We start from the raw sequence: 24,956 nt of genomic DNA, 5'->3' as shown, positions 1-24,956 counted from the left end.
CTCTTACCTGTGGCTCCAAGAAGCTGTAGGATGCATGCAAGCCACACCCCAGTAAACTGTCTCAGCAGATGGGCTAAACCAGGTTGAGGGTAACCAATAGGCCTCAAACAAGTTGGTGAGGTAGAGGGATGTTTGCTGCAAGCATGTGAAGCCTTCCCTCATTGGAATGGGTGGATAAGGACATTTTGTTCCAACAGCCATGAAGGCAGCTGAAGGAGTCGCTGTGGAGTGCTTAGAGCTTGGTCAGACATCAGAGACGTCACAGTCACCCTCAAGGTCATCCAGTGTATCCAGGGTCATTGCCAATCATCCTTACTTTTGTCTTCCCATTAGACTTTGATGACTCTGGAAGAGGAGTGAGGCTGACTGCTTTGTGCAACTCTGCTTCACTTAAATCCAATTTGTGCACAAGTCAAGACATCACCCTGTGATATCATTGGTTCTCTCAGAAAATGAAGGACAAACAAATCATCCTTAAGACCTTCATTACTGATCTAGGACGCTTCTGAACTGGGGAATCACAAAGATGGTGAGTTGATATATAGAGTAGTCTATTGACATGCCCTTTGCAGAAGCAATAATATTATTGATTAGATTATAGATAATAAGGGGAAAGAGCCAGGATCCTAGGTCCCCGTGGTAACTGGTAATAAATGGGCCAGATTCTGGGACTCACAAATAACTATCTCATACATTCCACATTGATAGCTGTTTATAGCATCATAGATCCAGAGCTGGAAGGGACCAAGAGCTCATCTAATTAAACCTCCTTATTTTACAGATGAGGAAACTGAGGTTATATGACTTGCCCAAGGTAACATAGTGAATAAGTGGCAGGGCCAGGTTTCAAACCCAGGTCCTCTGACTCCAAAGCTAGTGCAATTTTGATCACGCCACACCACACTTTTCCCTTTGGGTTATTTGCCTGCTGTATTCAGAGTGCTGGGGGAAATACACAGGCAGGTTAAGTCACAGGATCTCCCTTCTGGGGATTAGGAGGATAAGACACAGATGATGCCCATACTCAATATTACATGATATGTGCATTAGAGAAGTACAGAAGAAAGTACCATGTCATAGAGCAGAAAGGGACTTTAGAGGCCATTTAGTCTAATGCTTTTGTTTTAAAGGAGGAAATCAAGGCCCGGGGAAGTTAAATGACTTATCCAAGGTCACATGGGTCCTAAGTAGTAGAGCCAAGATTTGAACTGTGCTCTTTGGACTCTAAATTCAGCATTCCTTCCACTATACTACTCGAAATCTACCTGGCACAGTGGGGTAGAGAGCTAGCCTGAAGCTAAAAAGAGCTGGATTCAAGTCCTGCCTCAAATACATACTGGCTGTGTGACCCTGGGTGAGTCACTTAGCCTCCATGTTCTAGGCAGTTCTCTAAGACTATTACGTAGTTAAGAATCAGTCAGTCAATCAATAAACATTTATTAAGCACCCACTATGTATTAGGTGCTGTGCTAAGCACTACAGATACAAAGAAAGAAATAGCCCCTGCCCTCACAGAGCTCACAATTAAATGGGAGAGACAACAAGCAAATAAGTACAAAGGAGAGAAGGTGCCAACCTGCATAGGTAGAGGGAGTTTCCCTCTCTGGGAGTTCCCTATATCTTTGAAAGGACAGGTCTAGTCCCTATCCTGATTCTTATGTATTGCCTGAGGGGCAGGTCTTTCCAAGAGGGTGCAGGACATTAGAGAAGGACACAGTATTTGATTGGGCTTTAAAGGATGGGTAGGAATTGGAAAGGGAAAGAAGTTGAAGAAAGGTAGTCAGTCCTAAGGGTAAGTGTGGAGGTCAATAGGGGAGGACAGACAGCAGTTCAGTTTGACTGGAATATAGAATGCATGGAAAAAGAGCAATGTTAAATAAGTCTGAAAAAGAAGAGCAGTGCCAGCTTGCTGAGATAGCCTTGAATGTCAGGAAACTGAATTTGGTCTTGACATAGTCCATAGGGAGCTAATGAACATTTTTTGAGTAGAGAAGTGATTTGACTTGATTAAATACAGATTCATCCAGCTCCCAAAAGGCTAAGCTGCACTTGAAACCCTTTAGGCACCTCGGGGTAGGGAAGAGGAATGGAAGACAGGTCTGTGGAGTCAGTACCTCAACTTTAAGAGATACAGCTAGGAGACTGTGGCTGTTCCTTTAAGAACCATGCCCTCCTTTGTGGTCAGAGGATAAAAGGAGCCCCCTGGGCTGAGGTCTAGGGCTAAGCATGGCTACAGCTGCTCCAACTGTGAGTCTGATACCCCTCCCCCCTTCCTATGTCTCTCATAGCCCCACGAGCTTGGCAGGGGCTTCTGCCGAGAGGGGTGGGGGAGGGGGACTGGAAGGCAGCCCATCTCAGATCTTGACTCCCCCCACTCCTACACCCACCCCTGCCTTCCTTCCCTCCTCTGGCCAGGTGCATGATTTGCAGACTGAAGTCCAAATGCTGGAAGAGTCCCCAACGAGGGGCAAGTTGTCTCTTGGGGAAGGATTGGAGAAGCATCCTTTGGAAAACAGGTACTGGCAGGGATTGCCCCTGTGCACCTGCCTCGGTTTATTAGTAAGGCTCTTTTCTTCCCATCCTACCCTCACTCCATCTGCTTCTTTTGCCCCAGGGCTTGGTCCCTAAGATTTAGAGCTGGAAGGGGCTTAACCCTCTGGATCATCTACCAGGGATGGGGAAGCTGTGGCCTCGAGGACACACATGGCCCTCTAGGTCCTCAAGTGCAGCCCTTTGAGTGAATCACAGAGTCACAGAGTAAATCTCCTTAATAAAATGACTTGTTCTGTAAAACTTGGACTGAGCCAAAAGGCTGTACCCAAGGACCTAGAACGCCACATGTGGCCTCAAGGCTCCATCCCAATCTAGCCCAACCCTTTTATTTTACAGAAGAGGAAACTGAGGTCCTTGAGAATTAAAGTGATTTGCATAGTCACATATAGAGTCAGTGGCATAGCTAAGATTTGAACCCAAGAGTCTAGACGCCAAAACCATTGTACAAACTTTCCATTATACTTGTTCGATACTGTATAACTGAGTTTCACTGTTTTGCTTCCTTTCTGTCTCCCTTCCCCACTTTCTGCAGGTGGGCCTTATGGTTCTTCAAGAATGACAGGAACAGGGCTTGGCGAGACAACCTTCACCTGCTCACCAAGTTTGATACTGTGGAGGACTTCTGGGCGTGGGTATCTGGGGTCTGGTGGAAGGAGTTTCAGCTGGGTACAGGAAGGGAAGAGGGGGTTGGGATGTGGGGAAGAGGGGGTTGGGATGTGGGGAAGAAGTACATTTTTCTACTCAAAAAGCTTTCATTAACTCCTTATTGACTGAGCCAAGCTACACTCAATGCCAAACTCCACCGGTGAAGGAGGGGCACCTCTGTCTGACCCTCTTTCTCTCCCCTTAAAAAAGAACCTCCTTTTTTCCTGGAATCTCCACTCCACTAGGATACCTGGGTTTGCCTTTTCCTTGGGTGAGTAGGAATCTTACATCCTCCTGGTAGGACTTCTCTCAGTTCCACCTGTGACCAGTCCCCTCATAAAGATCCCACCTGAGGGGCAGCTAGGTGGCACAGTGGATAGACCATGGGCCCTGAAGTCAGGAGGACCTGAGTTCAAATCTGGCCTCAGACCAAACACTTGACACTTACTAGCTGTGTGACCCTGGGCAAGTCACTTAACCCCAATTGCCTACAAGCAAACAAAAAAATAAACATCCCACCCAAAAGGACAATACAGTTTGCCCTTTGAATGGGGTCTATTTCCATAAGGTGTGTGTCTGGTTGACTGGCCTGACCCTGAGACCCCTAGGCAGGAATGGGGTCTATAGTACTAAGACTTAGGCTCCTTCTGGCTTGTATGGACCCAAAACACAGAAGGGTCCTTGTTGCTAATGTGATCTCCAAGGGTAACCTGTGCTTGAACAGGAATCCTTCCTACAACATCCCTAAGCGGTCTTCCATCAATCTCCTTAAAGATCTCCACTGAGAGCTCCCTCCTGAGTCATCAATCACATCTCTACTTCAGGACAGCTATGATTATTAGGAAGTTTTCCCTAAAATCCAGGCAAAATATCTTTCCCTCCTCATTCTGGCCTCTAGGGCCAAGCACAACTAGTTTAATCCTTGTTTCACAAGAAAACCTTTCAAATCCTTGAAGTCAGCTATCACGTCTCTGCTGAGTCTGTTTATCAATGATGGCAGGCAGTATGGGGAAGCAGAAAGAGAACACTGGTTTAGGAGTCAGAAGACTAGGGTTTAAGGTCCTGGCTCCAACATCTACAAGCTTGAGTAAGCCACATAACTACTGTAAGCGGAGGCAAAGTGATCTGCCTATGGTGACAGAGGGCAGCTAGGGGGTGCAGTAAATAGAGCACTGGGCTTGGAATAGGGAAGATTCGTCTTCCAGAGTTCAAATTTGACCTCAGATACTCACTAGCTGTGTGACCCTGGGCAAGTCACTTAACCATGTTTGCCTTAGTTCCTCATCTGTCAAATGAGCTGGAGAAGGAAATAGCAAACCATACCAGTATCTTTGCAAGAAAACCCCTAAATGAGGTCATGGAGAGTTGGACACAACTAAAACAAATTAAAAACAATTGTGACACGGTAAGTCAATATCAAAGCTAGTATTTAAATCCATCTGTAAAATGGGGACAATACCAACTCTCCTATCTCCCTCCCAGAACAGCTGTGAAGAAAGCATTTCATACCTATAGAGTTTAGTGTTAGTGTGAAAGAAAAGACCCCTTTTGGTTACTGGGGAAGAAAGTCCCTTCTAGTCTTGTCTGGCCCCAGATTTTCCCTGTGGCCTGGTGGAAAAAACTCTCGATTTAGAATCAAAGTGTCTGAGTATAATTTTTAGTTCTGCTACTTTTTTCCCTGTGTGACATTGGTAAATATGTTATGTGGGTTGGATAGCATTTGCTGACATTCCTTGCCTTTGTGGGCCCAGAACAGATGGGTCCCTTAGTGGAAGTGAAAGCAAGCAGTACACCAGCCCCTGTTGGCCCAGAAGTGGTTTTTGATCCTGGACAAGCCCACTCATCTAATGTTGAAGAACCAGAGGGAATGTCAATGAAGAAACACACCCTTGTTTCACTTAATGAACCCAGGGCCTTCAGATCTCTCAAACTCCCAAGGTCTTCTCCAAGCCTGGACATATCCACCTCTAGATTGCTCAGTTGAGAATATTGAGAATAGAAAAATCAAAGCAGAAAAATCAGCCAACGGGTCTAAGCACAAGATGGACCAGTTGAGTTCATTCTCCATGTAGGAGCAACCTGGGGAAAGAGCGACACCACAGAAAATCTAATGACCACTTGTGACAGAGTTGGAGGAAGACAGCCAGAAGCCCTCTCTCTTTTTAATGGATGACACATTCTGCCCCTTTGTGGATGTCATGGTGGGGCACACCAAGAGACCACTGTGCCAAAGTGTACTAAAGTCAAGGTTGCCTTGTGGCCAGAACTGGAACTCTGAGGTGTCCATGAGGCAGGGAGTATCTGTGCATTCTCTGTATAACCTATGTTATTTCTGTAGAATAAGAGGGTCAAAAGTGGAGAGACTCCAAGGTGGTCCTTTCTAGCTGTGCAGCCTGTGATCCCTTTTTAAGCTTCAGCCCTTTAAACTCTTGCCCTTGGACTTCCTCCCATCCATGTGGTATTTGCAGCTCTGCCCTGGGACTTGCCTTTTCTTCTGGGCCTTCTTCCAGGGTAACATACAAAACAGTTTCTATATAGCATAGGCCTCCAATGGTGTCTCTCTAGACTTCAGGTTCTCCACTTATAAAATGAGGGAGTTGGGCCCTGTGGTTTCTAAGATCCTTTCTAGGCCTACAATGATATGCGACTCTAAGGTTTCTTCTCCTAGGCTCTACAGCCACATCCAACTGGCCAGCAAACTGTCCTCGGGCTGCGACTATGCCCTTTTCAAGGTAATACTCCCTACACCACCAAACCTTCCACCTGAGGGAGAATGGAGATGGAGGAGGGTGGGGAAGCAGGGAGGGTGGGAGAAACTCTTCCTAGTGGAATTAGCATCACCTGGATACATTGTAGTAGAGGGGAAAGAATGATCCACTTGATTTAAAAAAAAAAAAAAAAATCCGAGTTGGAATTTTTGACTTTGGCATTAACTTGTTGTGTGGCCATGAATAAATTCCTCCTCCTTCCTGGATCTCAGTTTCCTCACCTATGAAATGAGGGGCTAAATTAGATCTTTAAAGATTCCCTTTAGTTCTAAATCCTACAAACCTGGATGTCAAGCCTAGCTTTCTTTCCTTAGGGAAAGGGCTGACGTAGTTGGGAGTAGAGGTAGAAATGTTCCTGGGATGGTCTACCACATTGGCCCTAGAGAGACATTATTCCTCTCAGCTTTTTCCCTGCTGGAGAGTGCCAAGTCTGGGATGGGTTGGGAAATGTTGCTGCCTTAGGCTGGGAGCTTTCATGGGAAGCTACATGGTAGCAGGGGTCTCTGACCTCTAGTATGAAGGAGGCTGCTATTAGCACAGGTTAGAATGAATTGAATGTTTTCTTTCCTTCCTTAACTCTGCATCCCCCCCACCCCCCAGGATGGCATTGAACCTATGTGGGAAGATTGCAGGAATAAGCATGGTGGCCGCTGGCTGGTCAGCCTGGCCAAGCAACAGCGTCAGAGCAACCTTGACCGGCTCTGGCTAGAGACAGTCAGTATGGGACTGGGAAGGGAGAGAGAGAAGGTACCCCAGGCTGTACCCACCCCCTACTCAGGCTATACCCATAGTTCATCCAGATACCCCTGAAAGTGAGGATATGAGATAGGGTTCTCCATGTGGCCTGGTCTAACCTGGAAAAAAAGTAAGATTTGAAGTCAGAACTTGAATCTGAAATACCAACTCACCCCAAAAAAAAAGTGACTTACCAAAAGTCACTGTTTCTGTGACTTTTAGAAAGATGCCTTCCTTCTTTCTCTGTGTGCTCTTTCATAAAATGAGGGGATTGGACTAAATGAACATGTAATCATTCAACCTCTCACCTGGGACTGGGAAGGGGATTCTCCCTGGGGATATCCGTAGCTTTTAGGAGGTGCCAGTCTAGGGTCTGACTTCAGAGAAGGACTTTAGGCCCAGGGTTTGCCACAAAGATGGCCAGCCCTGGGCCTGCTAGCCAGCACCAGGGCTAAATACTTCATTTTATTTGTTTGGGGCCAGCTCCTTTGTCTGGTTGGAGAGGCCTTTGAAGAGTACAGTGAGGAGGTGTGTGGGGCTGTGGTCAATGTTCGCACCAAGGGGGACAAAATAGCCATCTGGACCAGTGAGGCTGAGAACCAGCCAGCTGTCACCTTTATTGGGTAAGTATGTGGAGGGGGGAGGGGAGGGGGAACTGCAAGGGCTTTCTGGGGTGGAATATAGTCTTGGGAGGTAGAGAGAGGAACAGAAAATGCTGAGACTGGAGGGAGGAAGATACTGGGAATGCATGAATGGGAAACCCAATATTTCCTGTGCCTCCTAGACGTGTCTTCAAGGATAGGCTGGGACTGTCACCGAAGGTTGTTATTGGCTACCAGGCCCATGCAGACACAGCCACCAAGAGCAACTCTTTTACCAAGAACAAATTTGTGGTGTGAGGCCCTAGCACATAAACCAGGTCCCTCCTACTCGGGGCTATAGTAGTGCCCTGCCCCCACTCCCACCCCTCATTTCACCCCAAAATAAAAACAAATACAAATCACTAGGTGTGAACCTATTTATTGAGTAGTCCAGATTTGATGATCCTTTTAATGAAATATCAAAGGGGGAAATTGTGGAACAAAGGGACAGAACCGATAACGTTGTGAGTTTAGAATTATTCTCTCTCCCCTTTCCAACACTTATAAATAACCATAGAGGTCAAAGAAATGGAGCCTGTAGGGCTGTGCCGATTCTATTTCAAATGGTGGGCCCATCTAGACAACGGGGGACACACCCCTACCCAGAATAGCCTTGAACTGGGGTGACACCTAAGCTAAGACATTCTCTTCCCAACCCCCAAATCACCTGACAACCTGTCCCTATTACTGGACCTCCTGAACAAGGAAAGTGGCTATTGGCCTCAACAGATAGGTTCCTTTTACTGCCTGCCTTAAAGCCATGTAAAACCTTATAAATAGCAAATGCTACATAAATGTTAGCTATTATTAAGTGCTGGGGGTACAAATACTAATGAAAAGACAATCTCTGTCAAGGGAACTTGCAATCTCAAGGGGCTTACAATCTAATGGGGGAAAACTACACAAAGAAGGAAACTGAAAGTGGGGGGTGGGCACACAGCTCAGGGCCTGCTGAAGAGTTCCACAGAAGTCCAGGAGCAGTGTAGCTGGTGGGAAATGAGAAGGAAAAGTTGTGCTCTGCCCCTTCTTCATAGAGATCCGGAGCCCAGGTCCTACTCCCTTACTGAGGATCCGATCAGAGGGGATATGAGTACTAGGCTGACTCGATCTTGCAGCATGGTGATAATTCCCAATGATGAGCTTCCTAGGGAAGGAAGGCATAATAGCTCCAGAGAAATCCAAAAGCTGATAGGAAATAGGGAAAAAGTAGTTTTCGTTACAATTCCACTTAAACCTCACAACAATCTGAGACATAGATGCTATTGTTCAATTTTACAAATGAGGAAACTGAGACAGAGGCTAAGAGATTTGCCCAGGGTCATGCCGCTAGTAAGTGTTTGAGGCCAAATTTAAACTCGGGTCTTCCTAATGCCAGACCTGGTGCTCTACCCACTGTACTACCTAGCTGATAAACACACATTTTTATATATGTGTTTATGTATATATATAATGTGTGTGTGTTTAAGATATACCCAGTCTTGGGTATATTATGCATATATATATTTACATATATATATATATTTACATATATACACACACTATATATATATACACACACATACACGTATACCCACATAGATATACTATGTGTATATATATGTATACATGTATATATGTATATTATATGCGTGTATATATATATATATGTGTGTGTGTGTGTGTGTATATCTCCCTCTGTTCTGCAAAGTTGCTAGCTACCAGGCAACTATCCATTAACTGATGCTAAGTAACTTTTTATCCTTTAAAAAATTTTTTATTTATTTGTTTTTAGTTTTCAACATTCGCTTCTGTAAGATTTTGAGTTCTAAATTTTCTCCCCCTCCCTCGGCTCCCCCCACAAGATGGCATGCAATCTGATACAGGCTATGCACATGCAATCATATTAAACATATTTCCACATTAGTCATGTTGTAAAGAAGAATTGGAACCAAAGGGCAAAACCATGAGAAAGAAAAAAAGAACTTTTTATCTTCTGTAAAACAAATTTAGTAGGTGTTTGGCTTTGCGGTTAAGATTTACGGAAGAGGCACACTGGGGTAAGGGAGATAAAGCTGACCTAAAAGTTAAGAAGAGGCAGCTAGGCACATAGGAAACAGGCCTGGAGTCAAGAAGACTTGAGTTCAAATCCAGACTGAGATAGTAGCTGGGTGACTCTGGGCAAGTCACTTGACCTCTGTGTCAGTTTCCTCAACTGTAAAAGGGGGACGATACTAGCACTTATCTTCCAGGGTTGTTGTGAAGAGCAAACAATATAAGGTTTGTAAAGCACAGTACAGTGCCTGGCACATAGTAGGCATTATATAAATGTTAGCCACCATCATCATCATCATCATCATCATCATCATCATCATCATCATCATTATCATTATTCAGGGCTTCTCTCTGACACTGGCTGTGTGATTCTAGGTCAGGGCCCCCAGGCAATTTTCTAAGACAATTCTCTACAGACTAAATCACAGTTCTAGTGTGTCAACGTGAATTTTAAATGAAAACAGTCAATACAACAAAATGGAGGTCTTTAATGGGGCAGAGGAGTTGTAGCTAGTGGTACCCTAGGGGTACCCTAGGAGGGGAGCTGGTTACAGGGTTTATAAAAATACCAAGGGTGCAGCTAGATGGTGCAGTGGATAGAGCACAGGCCCTAGAGTCAGGAGGACCTGAGTTCAAATCTGGCCTCAGACACATAACACTCAGTAACTGTGTGACTCTGGGCAAGTCAATCCCAATTACCTCACCAAAAAAAAAAAAAAAAGAGTACTAAGGCAGAGAGAATGACTAAGCTGCTGGTGGGAGGGTTAGGTATCTTACAGTTCCACTAGGTAAGTTGTTTTGCATAACAAGCAAAAGTCCATAAAGAAAACTTGGGAATCTCTAGAGGAGAGACTTTGGGAGAGTCACAAAATAATCCGAGGCTAGAAGGGACAATGTCTGGTCACCTCTAGGCAATTTATAGGCCTGGGAAGAGACACCAGGGCAATTTCAATCAGTTCTTAGTCAACTGTGTCTGTCAAGTGAAAAAGCAAAAATAAATAAAAAAGTAAAAATTTAAGGTTACCAGGTTATAAAGTTATAGACTTTTAGGTAGGAAGACTTGGGTTCAGATGTCACTGAAGATACTAGATGTATGAACTTGGATGAGTCATTTAAGCAGTGTGCCTCAATGTCCTCATCTATAAAACAGGGGGTTGGACTCAGTGATTTCTTATGTTCTTTCCAGCTTTAAATCTATAGTCCTATGATCTTAAAATGAAATCCCAGAAAGGGAAAAAAGTCATTTACCCAGGGTAGCACAGTAAGGTAATGAAAGCTCCTGGCAGGCAGGCACTGTTTGTTTTGATCTACTTCCTAAGAGCTGCCTCACCTCATTTTCCTGGAATGAGTTCTGGGATGCCTTAGAGGGGATTCATGTTTGGTTGGAGTGGGATTAGTTGGTGTCTAAGGTTCTCTCCCGTTTCTGCAGGCTATAATCATCCTCTCTGCTCACCTCCTGAGTAGGGTGGCTTGAGCATTTGGACTACCTTGAAATCAGTAATATTTCTGTTGTAGTTTGTTTTTTTCTTTGACTCCTATGTAGGATTATCGAACAAATTCTTGTCAAATGTTCCTTTGAAATGTATTTATCGCAATGCCAGATTTACAGTTGGAAAGAGCCAGCTTTCAATCCTAATCAGAAGATTAGCTGTGTGATCTTTGGCAAATAATTTAACCTTTCTAAGCTTCAATTTCCCCATCTGTAAAATGGAGATAATAGTACCTACCTCCTGGAGTTGTGAGGATAAAAGAATATTTGTAAAGCACTTTGCAAATCTTTGAAGCACTATACAAATATTAACTATTGTTATTGTTGTTAAACTCTGGCTGGTCTGATTCTCCTGTCTGTACGATGCCTCCTAGGCCCAAGGTCTCTCTCTGTGTTTGGCCTTGAGGGCCTGTACTATTTGGGTGACAGTGGGTCATGACCCATGAGAATGAATGGCTCAATTGGAGATGTTCCAGAGGGTGAATCAATAGGATTTAGCAACTGGATGTGAAAGGGAGGGAAAAGTGAAAGATAACTCCAAGGTTAGAAACGTGAGAGACTGGATGAATGAGGCTTATCTTTGGAAATATAGGGCTGGGGCTGGTCGGGCTGGAGAGGTTGGACTGGAAATCACCTGCCTAGAGGGTAGTGAATATAATTGCCTAGGGACTGGGTAATGAGTACAGGAAGAGGAAGGGTCAGGAAGAGGTCACACAGATAGATAAAGACGGCCAGAAATAAGAAAACATGCAATCTCTGAAGGCAAGAGGAAGAAGAATGCTGAGGTAAGAGGGACCAATAATGTCAAAAGTTACAGATATGTTGAGCATGAGGACTGCAGTAACAAGTGAATAAGTGAACAAGTGAAACAAGCAGTTTCAGAAGAGTCGTTGAGGTTTCCCAAGATTGCAGGGGGTTGAGAGTGTGGATGACTGGAAGGAAGCATAGACAACTTATTCAAGAATTTGATCAGTGATGAGCAGGGAGACTTCAGAAAAACCTGGAAAGACTTACATAAACTGATGCTGAGTGAAGTGAGCAGAACCAGAAGAACACTGTACATAGTAACAACAGCATTGTGTGATGACCAACTTTGATAGACTTAGCCTTTCTCAGCAATGCTAGGATATAGGACAACTCCAAAAGACTCATGATGGAAAATGCCATCCACATCCAGAGAAAGAACTATGGAGTCTGAATGCAGATCAAAACATACAGTTTTCTCTTTTCTTTTTTTTTTTTCTTTCTCGTGGTTTTTCCCTTTGGTTCTGATTCTTCTTTACAACATGACTAATGTGGAAATATGTTTAATATGTATAGCGTATATCAGATTGCATGCCATCTTTGGGAGGGGGAAAACTTAGAACTCAAAATCTTGTGAAAGTGAATGTTGAATGAAATATAATGTTGAATGTTGAATGAAATTAAATATAAATTAAAATCAAAATAAATAGACTTTCAAAATAAAATGAATAAAGAATTTTATCAGTGAAAAAAATGGGAGGAAAGACTAGATATGGTAGCTAGATGAAGAACAAGGGTCAAGGGATTTTTTTTTCTTTCTAAGGTCTGGCAAGACATGAGCATTTTAGAAGCTTCTTCCCAGATGAAAATACCTGAGAGAGGGGATGCATGGAAAACCCAGAATGCCAGATTTTTTTTTTTAAATAAACAAACTTCTTATGTTCAAGGAACTCTGTCTTTATAGTATGGGAACTTCTTAGGAGGGGGAGCTATAGAAAAGTCTCTGAACAAGGAAACGGCATGATTGCAAGAAGAAGGTGACCCACTGTGTTAGATGGATGGCAGGGGGACAACGCAATTAGGAAGCTATTATAAGAGGGGACCAAGGTCTGAACTAAGGCAGGAGGTGTGGAAGCCAGAAAGAAAGTCTGAGAATGAATAATAACTTATTAGCTCCAATTTAGAAGGATATGTAACACTCTATAAGGGTTTCCCCCTCAACAATCCTGTCCAGGTCGGTGGTGTAAGCATTATTATCTTCATCTCACAGTGACGATCCCTACACCCTGAGTGCCTTGCCCAAAGTCACAAACCTAGTAAGAGGCGAAGTCAGGATTTGAACCCACGTTTTCTGACTCCCAATCCAGTTTGCTTTTCATCCTTACTTTGGTGAGTTTCAGTTGTCATTAAGAAGCTGGGGCTAATGATACTCACGATGAACCCAATCAATCATTTATTAAATGCTAGATGCTGGGGATAGAGAGACACAAATGGAACAGCCCTAGCTGGATCAGGGGAAATAACATATGCACATATAAAGACAAAATACATACAAAGTAAATTCAGGCGGAGGACCACTACTATCAGCTAGGAGGATCAGGGAAGCTCTTCTGTAAAACTTGAAAGGAAACTAGAGATTCCCTGAGGCAGGAGGTGAGGGCCCAGCGCACTCCAGGCATAAAGGACAGGCTGTGTCAAGGCGTGGGGGCGGAATGCAGAGTGGGAAGAACAGTCTGGCTGGAATTGAAGAAGTAACGCGTAAGGAGCCCTGAAACGGAAGGCTGAGCCAGACTGTAAAGTCTTAGATGCCAAACAGAGCAGTTTCTGCTTTGTCCTGGAGACAACAGGGAGCCGCTGCAGCATCTTGAGCAGGGGAGTGACGTGGCCAGAACGGTACTTTAGGAACATCTCCGTGTCCGAGGTGGCGGAGGATGGATCGGGGCATGCAGCAGAGAGCCCGATCCGGAGGCGCGGCGTTCGCGAGCGCACAGTTGCATTAGCCGGTGCACCGCAGCATTGCAGAGGTCTTTAAGGTGGGGGCCGGCCGGCAGGCAGAGCCGGGGGTCCCGGGCCGGCTGGTGCCGCCAGCGGTCCTCGGCGGTGGGGGAGGAGAAGGAGGAGGAGGAGGAGGAGGAGGCGGCCGGCGGGCGGGCGGAGCCGGGGACGGGGGCGGGGCCTCGGCGCGGGCTCAGCCATGAAGCCGAGGCCGCCAGGCCAGGCCCGGGGCCGGCGCTAACCCAGGGCTGCTGCGGGCCGCGGGCCCCGGCCCCGGGCAAGCGGCTCCCAGCGCGCGGCGGCCGCCCCGGCTGCTCACCATGCCGGCCAAGCAGCAGCGCTTCCAGGAGCCCGAGGTCGGCTGCTGCGGAAAATACTTCCTGTTCGGTTTCAACATTGTCTTCTGGGTGAGTGGGGGGCGGGGGGAGAGGGAGCGATCCGGCTGCACCCCATCTCGGGGCTTCCTGGCGGGCGAGGGAGGCTGCCCCCCACGCCCCTCTCCCCCATTCATTTCCTGGGCTTCCCGGGGAGAGTCGCCTTCCTTCCCTTCCCTTCCCTGGGAAGAGGGGGAGGGGAGGAGCTGTTACATCCCCACTCCCTTCTTTCCCTGGGGTTCATGGGGGGCTGCCCTGCCCCCCACCCACTTGGCTTTCTTTCCTGGGGAAAGGGAGGGGAAGAGAATACTGAGGAAGGGGGTCTGGGAGGGATCGCCTGTCCTCTTGGCCAGCCACTGGTAGATCAGACTTGCTCTCCTCAGGCCTGGGGGCAGGGGGGCGCAGCTCCCCATGGAATCGATTGCCTGAGGTCTTCTCCTGCAGGGGCCCCATTTAAAGCCCCAGCCTGCTGGCTGCTCCAGGAAAGAAAGGTTCAAGTGTATCTGGGAAGGTGTTTCTTCGGAGGATCTTAGAGATTCACCCCACTCCCCACCCCCCACCCCTCCAGTTTTCTCTCCAGGAGGAGAGTCACCCTTGTAGGGCTTAATTAAGGGGTATTTGAGTACTTGGCTCTCCCGGCCACCCAGGAACAGGGTGAGTGGAGAGACAGAGTTGCAGAATCCCACCTCTGTCCTCACCTCCACATTTTGGGGTAAGGTGTGGCCCCTATGCTGAGCAGGGCCTGTTTTCCCAGCCAGTTGCTAGCTCTGGCCTGTTCTGTATACCATTATTTTTCCTACCCCTCTCTATCATTGTAATTTCCCCAGCTCCCCTAGGTTAGTCCTGCTTTTCCTTTAGCCTGAATCTAAGACCCTCCTCTTGGGAGGGAACTCTTCAGCTATAGTGACTAATGGTCAGAGAGTGGGCACAAAGGGTCTCATGCAGCCCTTTCAACTGACTGAGAGCCTTGGTGTCATTGCATAGTTATGCTTATTGTATAGTATTTATAAGTGGAAGGAACCTTAGAGATCATCCTAGGATCATTGACTTAAGTCTGGGAGGGACTTCTTGTCCAACTCCTTCATTTTGGGGGGGGGTGGGGAGAAAGGAACAGACCAGAGAGGACCTCCTCAAGGCCATATAAGACAGGCTGTAAGTGGCTGAGCCTAAATTTGAATCCAGAACATTTCACTCCTTATCTAGAAGGCTGGTCACAAGGTGCTTTTATAACCTCATGAAAGAGAACCTGAGCAGGAAATTGGCCCCTCTACTCTGGGGTAGTATATATTTATTACTCATCCCACACCTGAGAGGTCTGAGGCTCCCTGATTTGGTCCCCTAGTTTCTGCCAAGTCATCTGTGACTCCTGTTTCCTTGCCCCTCAAAGTCATACAGTCACTAAGGTCTCTTTTCCTTCTCTATTCCCTTATCACCTTTCTATGGGATGATTGCATTGACTTCTTAGCTAGGTTTCCCACCCTCAGACTGTCTGCCCCACTCATTTGACAGCTATCATTTACTCCCTTCTGTTGCTAGTTGAAATCATTCTTTATGAATTAGCTGTTCATGCTCTTTAATGACTTCAATGCACTATGGAAATATGTATAGTTAATAGTAATTGGGTTAGCTCATTTCCATAGCACTCTCAAGTTTTTAACATACTTTCCTGGAAACTGTATGAGGCATGTAGTGTCAGTATATATTATCACCCCCCATTTTTACAGATTTTGGAGAGGCAGTGTAGGGTAGGAAGGAGTATTTGCTGGACTTAAGGATTAGGAGAGTCCTGGGTTTAAATCCTGTATCTGACAATTAATAGTTGTGTGACCTTGGGCAGGTCACTTAGCTTCTTTGAGACAGATGAGAACATCTGTAAAATGGGGCTAGAATTTTTGTTATCTGCCCTCACAGGATTGGTTTGAGAAAAGTGCTTTGCAAATCATGAAGTGGGATGAATTATTATTGTCTTATTTTCATTTTTCTTCTTCTCCCCACTTACCTTGTTCTTATCTTTTTATATAATATAAATATTATTGTTGTTAGAGATAAAAGTGAAACTCAGAAAGGAGAAGTTTCTGCCCAAGGTTACAAAGTTCGAGGTAAAACTGGGACACAAACAACTGAGCTAATGGGAAAGGGCTCCTTTTCTATCTCACTCTTGGTCGCTCTTGCTCCAGACTCCTGAAGGCCCAGGCATCAGGAGAGCAGAGGTTTCTGGGGACCAGGTAGCCCCTGGGGACAGTGCCTTGCTCTTTCAGGTACATGTTCCCCAAGGTGGGGTCAAGGATGGCTGGGGCAAGCAAGACTGTCAATGGGGTGGAGAACATAAAGGGGATAGTAGAGTGTGGGGCCTTTGCTGCCCGATCCTAGCAGACATACCTGATTTCCCTCTCCTTACTTCTCTAGCTCTTGGGGGCTGTGCTGCTGGTCATAGGCCTGTGGGCCTGGGGAGAGAAGGTAAGCACCTGTGGTGAGGGAACAAGGGAGGGAAGGGGGGGGGGGTGTTCGGGTCCGAGCTCTGAGGCAATGGAGTGTTTGGGCAAAGGTGAGGTAGCCTACATAGGCTGTTGGGGTAGAGGTGGGCCTGTTTCTGTGATTCTCAGCCTTCCTCCCTTGATGCTCTGTGGTCAGGGTGTCCTTTCCAACATCTCCTCGCTCACCCACCTGAGTGGCCTGGATCCCGTGTGGTTCTTCGTGGTTATTGGAGGTATCATGTCTGTGCTGGGCTTCGCAGGCTGCATCGGGGCCCTTCGGGAGAACACCTTCTTACTCAAGTTTGTAAGTGTGAGGGGTTATTCCCTCTCCCCTGGGGGTGGGGGGTTATTTATTAAAGGATTGTAAGTCTCTGTGCTGGAGCAGAAAAGAAGGGCTAGTGACCCATGCTGGACTCAGGGAGCTCAGCCAAGGTAGCTTGGAACAATTTGATAAATCACTTTAAAGGGAAAATATAATTAGAAATAAATATAAAAGGAAACTTTCCCTTGCCAGATTAGGCAGTCCTTAGACTTCCTAAGTCGTCTCTCACTATGGTTGTCCAGGCCAAGGTTGGCCTATAATCCTTTCTGTGCTGGAAGCCCTAACCCAGGGTGTGCAGCTGCCTGGGGAAGAGGCAGTGTGAGGTCCGGTAATAGGAAAAGATTGACCTTGGGGTTAGAGGCTCTGGGTAGAAAACCTATCTTTGCCACTTACTCACTGTGCCTCAACTTCCTCCACATATATAAAATGAGGATGTTGGGCTAAATGACTTCCAAGGTCCCTTCCAGCTCTGGATCTATGATTCTTAATTTTTTTCTGGCAAATAAAGGTACCTCCAGTCCCAGACTTCTCTTTCCCCCAAACCTCAATTTGGGATTTGTTTATCTGGGACCATTGGCTCAGGATTATTGGTTCATTCAATAATTCCAGGCTCAATCCTAACCCATCGGTAAGCCTCCCAGTGGTGTGGCAGGTTTAGGCAGCTCAGCCTACATAAATACTTTAAGGATGCAGCAGTCAATCAATCAGCAAGTTTTGTGTGTGTGTGTGTATGGGTTTTTTTTTTCTCTCTCCTGTATGCCAGGTACAGTGCTATGGGCCAGGAATAAAATCTTGATAAAGTTTTTTGGTCTTCAGTTCTTCAGAAAATCCATGATGCAGGGTTAGAGCGCAGTGGTGCCATGCCCTGCTGGATGGGCTCTTCATGAGCTGCTGCGGCTCAAAATATTCATCCCCTGGTGACCGTCTTCCAGTGGATGAGCCTCCAGAGCACACTTAGCTAGGGCAGTCTTTTGACTGTAGAATATGCGATTCCATTGCTGGGCTATTCCCCTTGTCAGAGCTGCCGCCACCTATTTGTTGACAGAGCCTGCTGGAAGCCTGAATCATTCTGTGCTAAGACATTGGAAGACAGCTTGTGTGATATAGGAAAAAGAGGCCAAGCTCTAGAGCCAGAGGACCTGAGTTCTTACTACCTATATAAGTTGTAAGGCACTTCACCTCTCTGGGCCTCAGTTTCCTCATCTGTAAAATGAGGAGGTTGGACTAGATGATCTGTGAGGTCCTTTCTAATTCTGGAAATATGACCTTGTGACTTTAGAGGAATTGCTAGCTGCCCCCCCCCCCCCGCACTCTTTTCCTATGGGGAAAGATTAAAAAAAAAATCTCCCATTTTTATAGCCTCTAAGGCTTATTTTATTTTACCTTTTTTTTCACTTGCCTTGTAATAGTTCTCTTAGGGAGAAGTAATGCAAATATTATAATATCCAATTTTTAAATGAGGAAACTGAGGTTTAGAGATATGTCATAACTTATCCAGTATCACATAGCTAGTAAATGCCCAGAAATCAGTCATTTAATCAGCAAAGGTTTATTAAATGTTTACTGTATCCCAGCATTGTACTATGCCGTGAGGATACAAGGACAAAAACCAAAAAGTCCCTGCCCTTGAGGAACTGTGTTACATCAGGGGAGGCAACGTGTACATATATAGGCAGGTAAATATACATTTAGGAAATAATAAGGAAATGGCAAACCACTCCAGTGTCTTTGCCAAGGAAAACCCCAAATGGGGTTACAAAGAATTGGATACAACTGATCAACTAAACAACAAGACAACATACATACCAAAGAGAGCCGATTTGGGAAGTTTTGTGGAGGGGGAGCACTAGTAGCTAGGTGCATCAGGAAAAGCCTCATGTAAAAGGTACCACCTGAGCTGTCTCAAAAGAAACTGTGAAGCTAAAGTGAGGAGGAAGTGAGGAAGTGTACTTCAGGCATGGGGGACAGCCACGGTGAAAGCATGGAAGTGGGAAGTGGAGGAACAGTAAGAAAGCCAATCTGGCCATGCCATGGGGAGGGTAAATGGAATGGAAAAATATTTGTTAAATGCTTTCTGTCAGGGAAACCTCTGACTACTCCCTGGGTGTAAAAAGTGAAAATCCAGACAGTCTTTGCTCTCAAGAAGCTCACATTCTAATTGAGGGAGACAGCCTATGTAACAGGGTTCATGTTCAGTTGGTGGCAGATAAAAAGACCCTGTGGTTCTTATGGGAAGTAACAGGGCAAATGGCAAGGCCCAGAGGACTTGGGAATGACAGAGAGATGGTGCCTTATCAATAGAGTGAATTGGGGCTCTGGATGGGGGGAATGGGTCATAGCAGGTATAGAATATAATAAGGCTGGAAGGGCATTTATATTTGATCCTGAAGGTAACAGGGAGCCATCGGAGTTCATTGAATAGGAGGGTGACACAGTCAGAACTGTGTTTTAGGAAAATCACTTTGTCAGCTGTGTGGATACAAGGCTTTCATCACCTTAAAAATAGAAGACAACATCCCCTGCTGTGGAAGGAGCCCAAGGCTGGCTCATCCATCACTGAATGCCCTTTTGCTGCCTCTGAAAGGAATCCCTTACCCTCAATACCTTTCTGTACCTATTTGCTAGTAACATCTGATCTATAGCCGTGGGTCTAAGGTGGTTCTGCTGACAGTCAACAAGTTTATGGAAATTAAGAAGAGACTGGGGAGTAAAAATTTGAATCTCAAGTAGGCCTTTCCCTGCTTGTCCCCTACCCCCACTTCAGCCGTCTGGTGGACCTTGGAGCAGGAATCACCTATCTCAGGGGTGGGGGCCATATGTAAAAGGCCTTTAGAGGTCATCTAGTCCAACCACCTTATTTTACAAGTCAGAAAACTGAGTCCTAGAGATTAGAAATGATCTACATCAAGTTAGTGGCAGATCTAGGACTAGAACCCTCACTAGGTTTCCTCACTTCCAGTCTAGCATTCTTTTCACTACTCTAACCTGCCTTTGCCCTTGTCCATTACTCTCATAGTCTAGGTGAGTTCGGGGCTGGGGGTAGGATTCAAGCTGGATTCTACCATCTTCCATTCACTCTGTGTCTGTCCTCTCCCCCCCCCACCTCCACCCACCTTCTTCCCAGTTCTCAGTGTTCCTTGGCCTCATCTTCTTTCTGGAGCTGGCCACAGGAATCCTGGCCTTCGTCTTCAAGGACTGGATTAGAGACCAGCTCAATATATTCATCAACAACAACGTCAAGGCCTATCGGGATGATATTGACCTGCAAAACCTCATCGACTTTGCTCAGGAATATGTGAGTCATCACTGTTTCAACCTTGGTCCTATGGGTGCCCTTGACTTCTCTCCATGGTGGGTGGTTGGATTAGGAGGGTGAGGAAGGAGGGCTCACAAGAGGAGAATCCAGCAGTTTTACCTCCCATGGAAGGTGGTCATCCCTGGCAGCAATTTGGTTAAGGTCACGTATTTTTAAGTTGGAGAGAGGAAAGGGTTGTTTTTGTGTGTGTGTGTGTGTGTGTGTGTGTGTGTGGGGGGTAGGAGTAACTTTATCATTGCCTTCAAATACAAAGTAAAAACTCAAGACTCAAGTTTCTATAGTACTTTAACGTTTGTGAAGTTCTTTCTTCACAATAAGCCAGTAAGTTAGCACATCATAAGTATTATTCCCATTTTATTCCCATTTTACAGAGGAGAAAACAGGCTCAAAAAAGTTAGCCATAAGACTTGTCCATGGCTAGTAAGTGTTAGAGCTCACCAGCCTATAGTTGAAGAATCCAGGAAATTGGGACATTTACCCATCTCCAGTCCCATAGTGGCACAAATTCTGTTGCCCACAGTTTTCCAGAGATCACAGAGGGGGGCTCAGCCACCATATCTGCCTGTTCTTTCAGAATTGGGGATGTACTAGCCCATCTAGGCTAGAAATCCAAATCCTGCTCTCAGACATGATCTTCTTAACCAGCTGTTCACTTCCCAAATCTGCCTTTCCCTTCTGAAGCCCTTGTTCTTCCATGGGTAGTAACAATGAAAACATTACCTGGGTCCCTAAGGTCAATAGTTTCCTTCCCAGGCCTTCCAAATCCTTCATGATGCTTTCTGGGTTCTTTTTAACAATATTGTTTATCCTTAGAATCACTAGAAATGTCAGGTTTGACAAAGTCTTTTGAAGCTTTCTGCCACATCCCAGTTTGGTGGTCTGAGAAGGCAGCATACCTCCCTATTTATTACTCATGGTCATTGATAGATTCTCTCTCAAGGATCACTGCTCCTCTCTTTTTCCTGGGATCAATACCCTGGTTTGGGTCCTCATTATAAGAGAAGTTGGCTTCCTCTTCTAAGGGTTCAACCCCACCCTTTCTGGAAAAAGCCTCAGAATGTGCCATAGCCCCAAAGGTTCAGCAATCCTTTCTTTCCTTCTCTGTGGCTTCTTCTATGCTCCAACCTTCTGACACAGCTTAGGACTTCTTTCTGTCTCAAATTAATTTTATTCATTGTTCCCTAAAAACACCTCTTCCATTCTTTCCAGGAATCTTTCATTCACACTGCTAAGCTGGAGTGCCTACAGCAGTTCCTAAAGTTATCTTTTGAAGAAAATATTTTATTAACTGCATTCCAATATAATTAGTTTCTTCTGTAAGCTTATACATTTTGTTTTGTTCATTTAAAAACATTATTTTGAGAAAGAGGTCCATAAGCTTCAGCAGACTGCCAAAGGGGAGTCCAGGACACACACAAAAAGGTTAAAAACTCCTGGTATATTGACAGATTCTTTCTGCCCTTTTTACCTTCTTTAGTGGAGAGACTAACCTAAGTCTTGCATACACCTAGTTGTTCCTTCTTTGCCTCTGGAAGAATCACGGGACGTTGTGCAGTCTTTAGGTCACTGGAGCACTTTCCTCACCCTTTGGATTTGCTGCTGCTGGCTTCCTTAGTTCCCTGTGGCTCTAAGCCACTAACTCTTACAACTGACTGGAGTTTGCAGCTGTCCTGGGGCTCTCGAGTTAGGTGGGCACAGACCCAAACTTTTCTCTCATTCTGCTTAGCTGGGTCTGATTCACAGATTGCTGCTTCTGCCTTAAAACTAACACAGTAGCTCCCCTCAGCCGTTGTTTGTGAGAAAGTCTTCAGAGGAAATCCAGTCTTTAGCCACTACTGACCTTTTTTTTCTCGTCTCCTCGTTGTTGATCAGACATCAGACACTGCCTGCTTTCTCTTTCTTCTGGCACCTCCTACTATCCCTGTCCCTCCTGCTCATTAGTCCTTCCCCTTATGAACCCCAGAAAGGATCCTAGATCTTTCTGCTTGGATTGCCTCCTGCCAATACTCCCAGCTAGTTTGGGCATGGCTGTCCCCTTTCCTGGTAACGGCTGACTCCATGGCCTCGTGCACAGTGGTAGATAGAGCAGTGTTCTTAACCTGGGGTCCTGGGAACTTTTTAAAAAATAGATGACTATGTTTCCCTTTGTTGTATTTTGTGGATTTAGAAACATTTTTCTGTGGAGGGTCCCAGGACACCAAAAGGGTTAAGAGGATTTTGCCTCTGACCTTAGGCCTCCCCAGATCTGTCTTCAGAACTAGTGAGCCTCAAACCTCAGGCTCATACCTTTTATTGTTTTCTCAACTAACCTGATTCTTGCATTCCATCCTTTAGCCCTGGGCCTGCTGACCTACCCATTGGCCACTGTCTCTTGTTGTCTGGTTCTAGCACCTATTTCTCACTTTTTCTCCTTCCCTGCTTGGCTAAAGAGCCAGAGAATGTTTTCCTAGAATTTATTTACAACATATTGAAGTATTATTTTCAAGAGAAAAAATATACAAATTCATAGGTTTATAGGATTATAGACTTAGACCTGGAAAGGTTCTCCAAGGCCACGTCTGGCCATCTAATCCTTTCATTTTACAGATAAAGGAATCTAGCCCCAGAGAGGGGTAGGGACTCATCCAAGGTCATCTGAGGTGTTAAATGGCAGAGCTGGGATTTGGTCCCAGGCCATGTTAGGGGAAGGTCATTTGAAGGTGTATTAAAACAATCCATCCTGTCCCAGCCTGGATTGGAGGGGTGGGGAAACCTGAGCAAAGTTTTCTGAGTGTTTATTATCCCTACTTTACCGATGGAAAAACAGAAGGGCCTGGGAGCGATGACTCCCGGTAGCCACACTGATCCTAGGATCAGAGATTTTTAGAGTAGGACAGGATGTCAAAGGTCATCAAGTCCAATCCCGTCTTTAGAATTGGGGGAGTTAAGTTAAAGGATTTGCCCAGGAACACACAGTTAACAGTAGTGAGATAGTAGTCAGAAATATGAATCGGGCTTGGGTCTCTTGTTCCCAAGTACTGCACTTTCTGTTTCCTCTCTAGGCTAACCCACCCCCCCTGCTCCCCCTGGGCCATAAAGGAAGATCTCTCAGAGGACCCTCATTTTGGTTTTGGAATTTGCCTACCTGGACTCTCTGGGTGGAGCTCATTCAAGAGAAAAAAATATGCACAAATTCATAGGTTTATAGGATTGTAGATTTAGAGATGGGAGGGACCTCAGAGGCCCTCTCTGGCCATCTAACCCCTTCATTTTACAGATAAAGGAATCTGTGCCCAGAGAAGGGAAGGGACTTGCCCAAGGTCACATAAGGTATTAAATGACCATCATTTAATGGTGGGATCAAATGGCTTATCAACTCTAGGTTTTCTCTCTGCCAGTCAAGTGCCTTGTTTTTATTTCATCGTCTTCTGACCAAGGAGAAAGAAAGAGAGGAAGGAGGAAAAGAAAGAAAGAATCATTAACATTTTCTCTGGGCACACGGGTCACCCCCCCAATTTCACACTAGACACCCCTTTCCTTAGATGGGCCAAATGGGTCCCGAGGACTCATCTGAAACTGACTTCTAGGAAGAAGGGAAGCTTTCCAGCTTTTTTTTTTTTTTAGTAGCTGAGGCCCATATCATTCAGTCAATAATTTTATTTTATTATTTTATTACTTTACAACTTTTATTTTAATTTTATTACTTTATTATGTACCTACTATGTGCCAGACCCTACTAAGTGTAAAAGATACAAAGACAAAAATGAAACAGGCCCTGCCCTCAAGGAGCTTACACCTAGTTCTTTTAGCCTTAGGTCTATTTTAGGGGAGAGGTGCTCTGCTCCTGGCCTGATTTGGGCAGTGCTGCCTTCCTTCCAGAGCAGGGGCCAAAGGTCTGGGTAGACCTCAGATGTGGGTAGAGGTCATGGGATGGATTAGGTAACACAGCAGGTGCTTGACCACATCACATTGAGTCAGGGGGTCCTTGTCGTTGGGGCCAGGCCTGGCAGGGTTTGAGCATTGTGTACTGGGGATCTGGCAGGGGACAGGAGCCTTGGGGAGGGGAGGGATCTTTGTTGTAAGGAGGTCTCCCTTTGTCCCACTCTCTCACCTGGGCTCCTCTTCCTCTCAGTGGTCATGCTGCGGAGCCCGAGGGCCCAGCGACTGGAACCTCAACATCTATTTTAACTGCACTGACTGGAACCCCAGCCGTGAGCGCTGTGGGGTGCCCTTCTCCTGCTGTGTCAAGGATCCTGCGGTGAGCAGGGGCTGGGCTGGGAAGGGCAGGGATGGTGGCAGCAGCTCCAGCCTGGTGGGACAAGGACTGAGAGAAGTGGCCTTGCCACTCTGACCTCCTTCCTGAGTGTTACAAGCTTTAGCTCCCATTTGCCCAGAGCCCACCTTATTAGTATGCAGTTCTCTATCAATGATCATCTCTCTTTGCTTATGAATTAGATACCATGCCTGGTTGGCATTTTACCTTGGAGGTGCAGGGCCTAAGAAAGATAAACTAATATTCCCTTTGGCCTTAGTTTGCAAAGCACTGTTAGGTGGGCAAAAATCCTTCTACCCTCCCCTCAAAACCAAATCAAACCAAATAAACCCCAAATTCAGTACCCTCTGATGGGACAGAAAATGTTTTGATTGCCCATACTTCTCCATTCTTCTGCACTTGTAGAAACCTAGAATGGCAAAACTAGAAGAAACCTTAGAACATGAAATATAATGTCAGGTCTTGAAGGGATTGTAGGTCACAGTATGTCACAAGTGGAAGAGATCTTAGAATGTAGACTGTCAGGGCTGGGAGGTACCTTAGAATATAGACTGTCAGGGCTGGGAGGGACCTTAGAACATAGAATGTCAGGGCTGGGAGGGACCTTAGAACATAGA

General features: G+C 45.7%; 2 protein-coding genes across 4 annotated transcripts in view; both read left to right on the top strand.

The window, feature by feature from the left end:
- Positions 1-416: 416 nt before the first annotated feature.
- Positions 417-7,667, top strand: EIF4E1B (eukaryotic translation initiation factor 4E family member 1B). Of its 3 annotated transcripts, none has more exons than XM_027867301.1 (7): positions 417-529; positions 2,416-2,516; positions 3,086-3,181; positions 5,867-5,930; positions 6,567-6,680; positions 7,185-7,324; positions 7,486-7,667. In XM_027867301.1, the coding sequence occupies exons 1-7, from the start codon at positions 527-529 to the stop codon at positions 7,598-7,600; spliced, it is 633 nt and encodes a 210-aa protein (XP_027723102.1). In that variant the 5' UTR covers positions 417-526; the 3' UTR covers positions 7,601-7,667. The 3 variants fall into 3 exon arrangements, with proteins under 3 accessions (XP_027723102.1, XP_027723101.1, XP_027723103.1); XM_027867300.1 differs by lacking the exon at positions 417-529 and adding an exon at positions 2,172-2,247; XM_027867302.1 differs by lacking the exons at positions 417-529; positions 6,567-6,680 and adding an exon at positions 2,172-2,247.
- Positions 7,668-13,889: 6,222 nt separating this feature from the next.
- TSPAN17 (tetraspanin 17) overlaps positions 13,890-24,956 on the top strand; it is a 19,903-nt gene continuing 8,836 nt past the window's right edge. The window contains exons 1-5 of the mRNA XM_027867344.1: positions 13,890-14,008; positions 16,382-16,432; positions 16,607-16,753; positions 19,896-20,066; positions 24,199-24,324. Coding sequence (XP_027723145.1) covers positions 13,922-14,008; positions 16,382-16,432; positions 16,607-16,753; positions 19,896-20,066; positions 24,199-24,324 — 582 coding nt within the window. The 5' untranslated portion in view covers positions 13,890-13,921. The remainder of the gene's footprint in view (positions 14,009-16,381; positions 16,433-16,606; positions 16,754-19,895; positions 20,067-24,198; positions 24,325-24,956) is intronic.

This window comes from Vombatus ursinus, unplaced genomic scaffold (genome assembly GCF_900497805.2).
Source record: "Vombatus ursinus unplaced genomic scaffold, bare-nosed wombat genome assembly UNPS02014785.1, whole genome shotgun sequence".
In the NCBI taxonomy this organism is placed as follows: domain Eukaryota; kingdom Metazoa; phylum Chordata; class Mammalia; order Diprotodontia; family Vombatidae; genus Vombatus; species Vombatus ursinus.
The sequence above is the reverse complement of the archived record's forward strand: the minus strand, read 5'-3'. Positions and strand labels throughout refer to the sequence as shown.

Excerpts from the sequence above, each read along its gene's own strand:
- EIF4E1B (XM_027867300.1), top strand. The coding sequence starts at position 2,227 with ATGGCTACAGCTGCTCCAACT. Across the intron at positions 2,248-2,415 it reads TGGCTACAGCTGCTCCAACT|GTGCATGATTTGCAGACTGA; the intron begins GTGAGTCTGATA and ends TCCTCTGGCCAG. Across the intron at positions 6,681-7,184 it reads ACCGGCTCTGGCTAGAGACA|CTCCTTTGTCTGGTTGGAGA; the intron begins GTCAGTATGGGA and ends GTTTGGGGCCAG.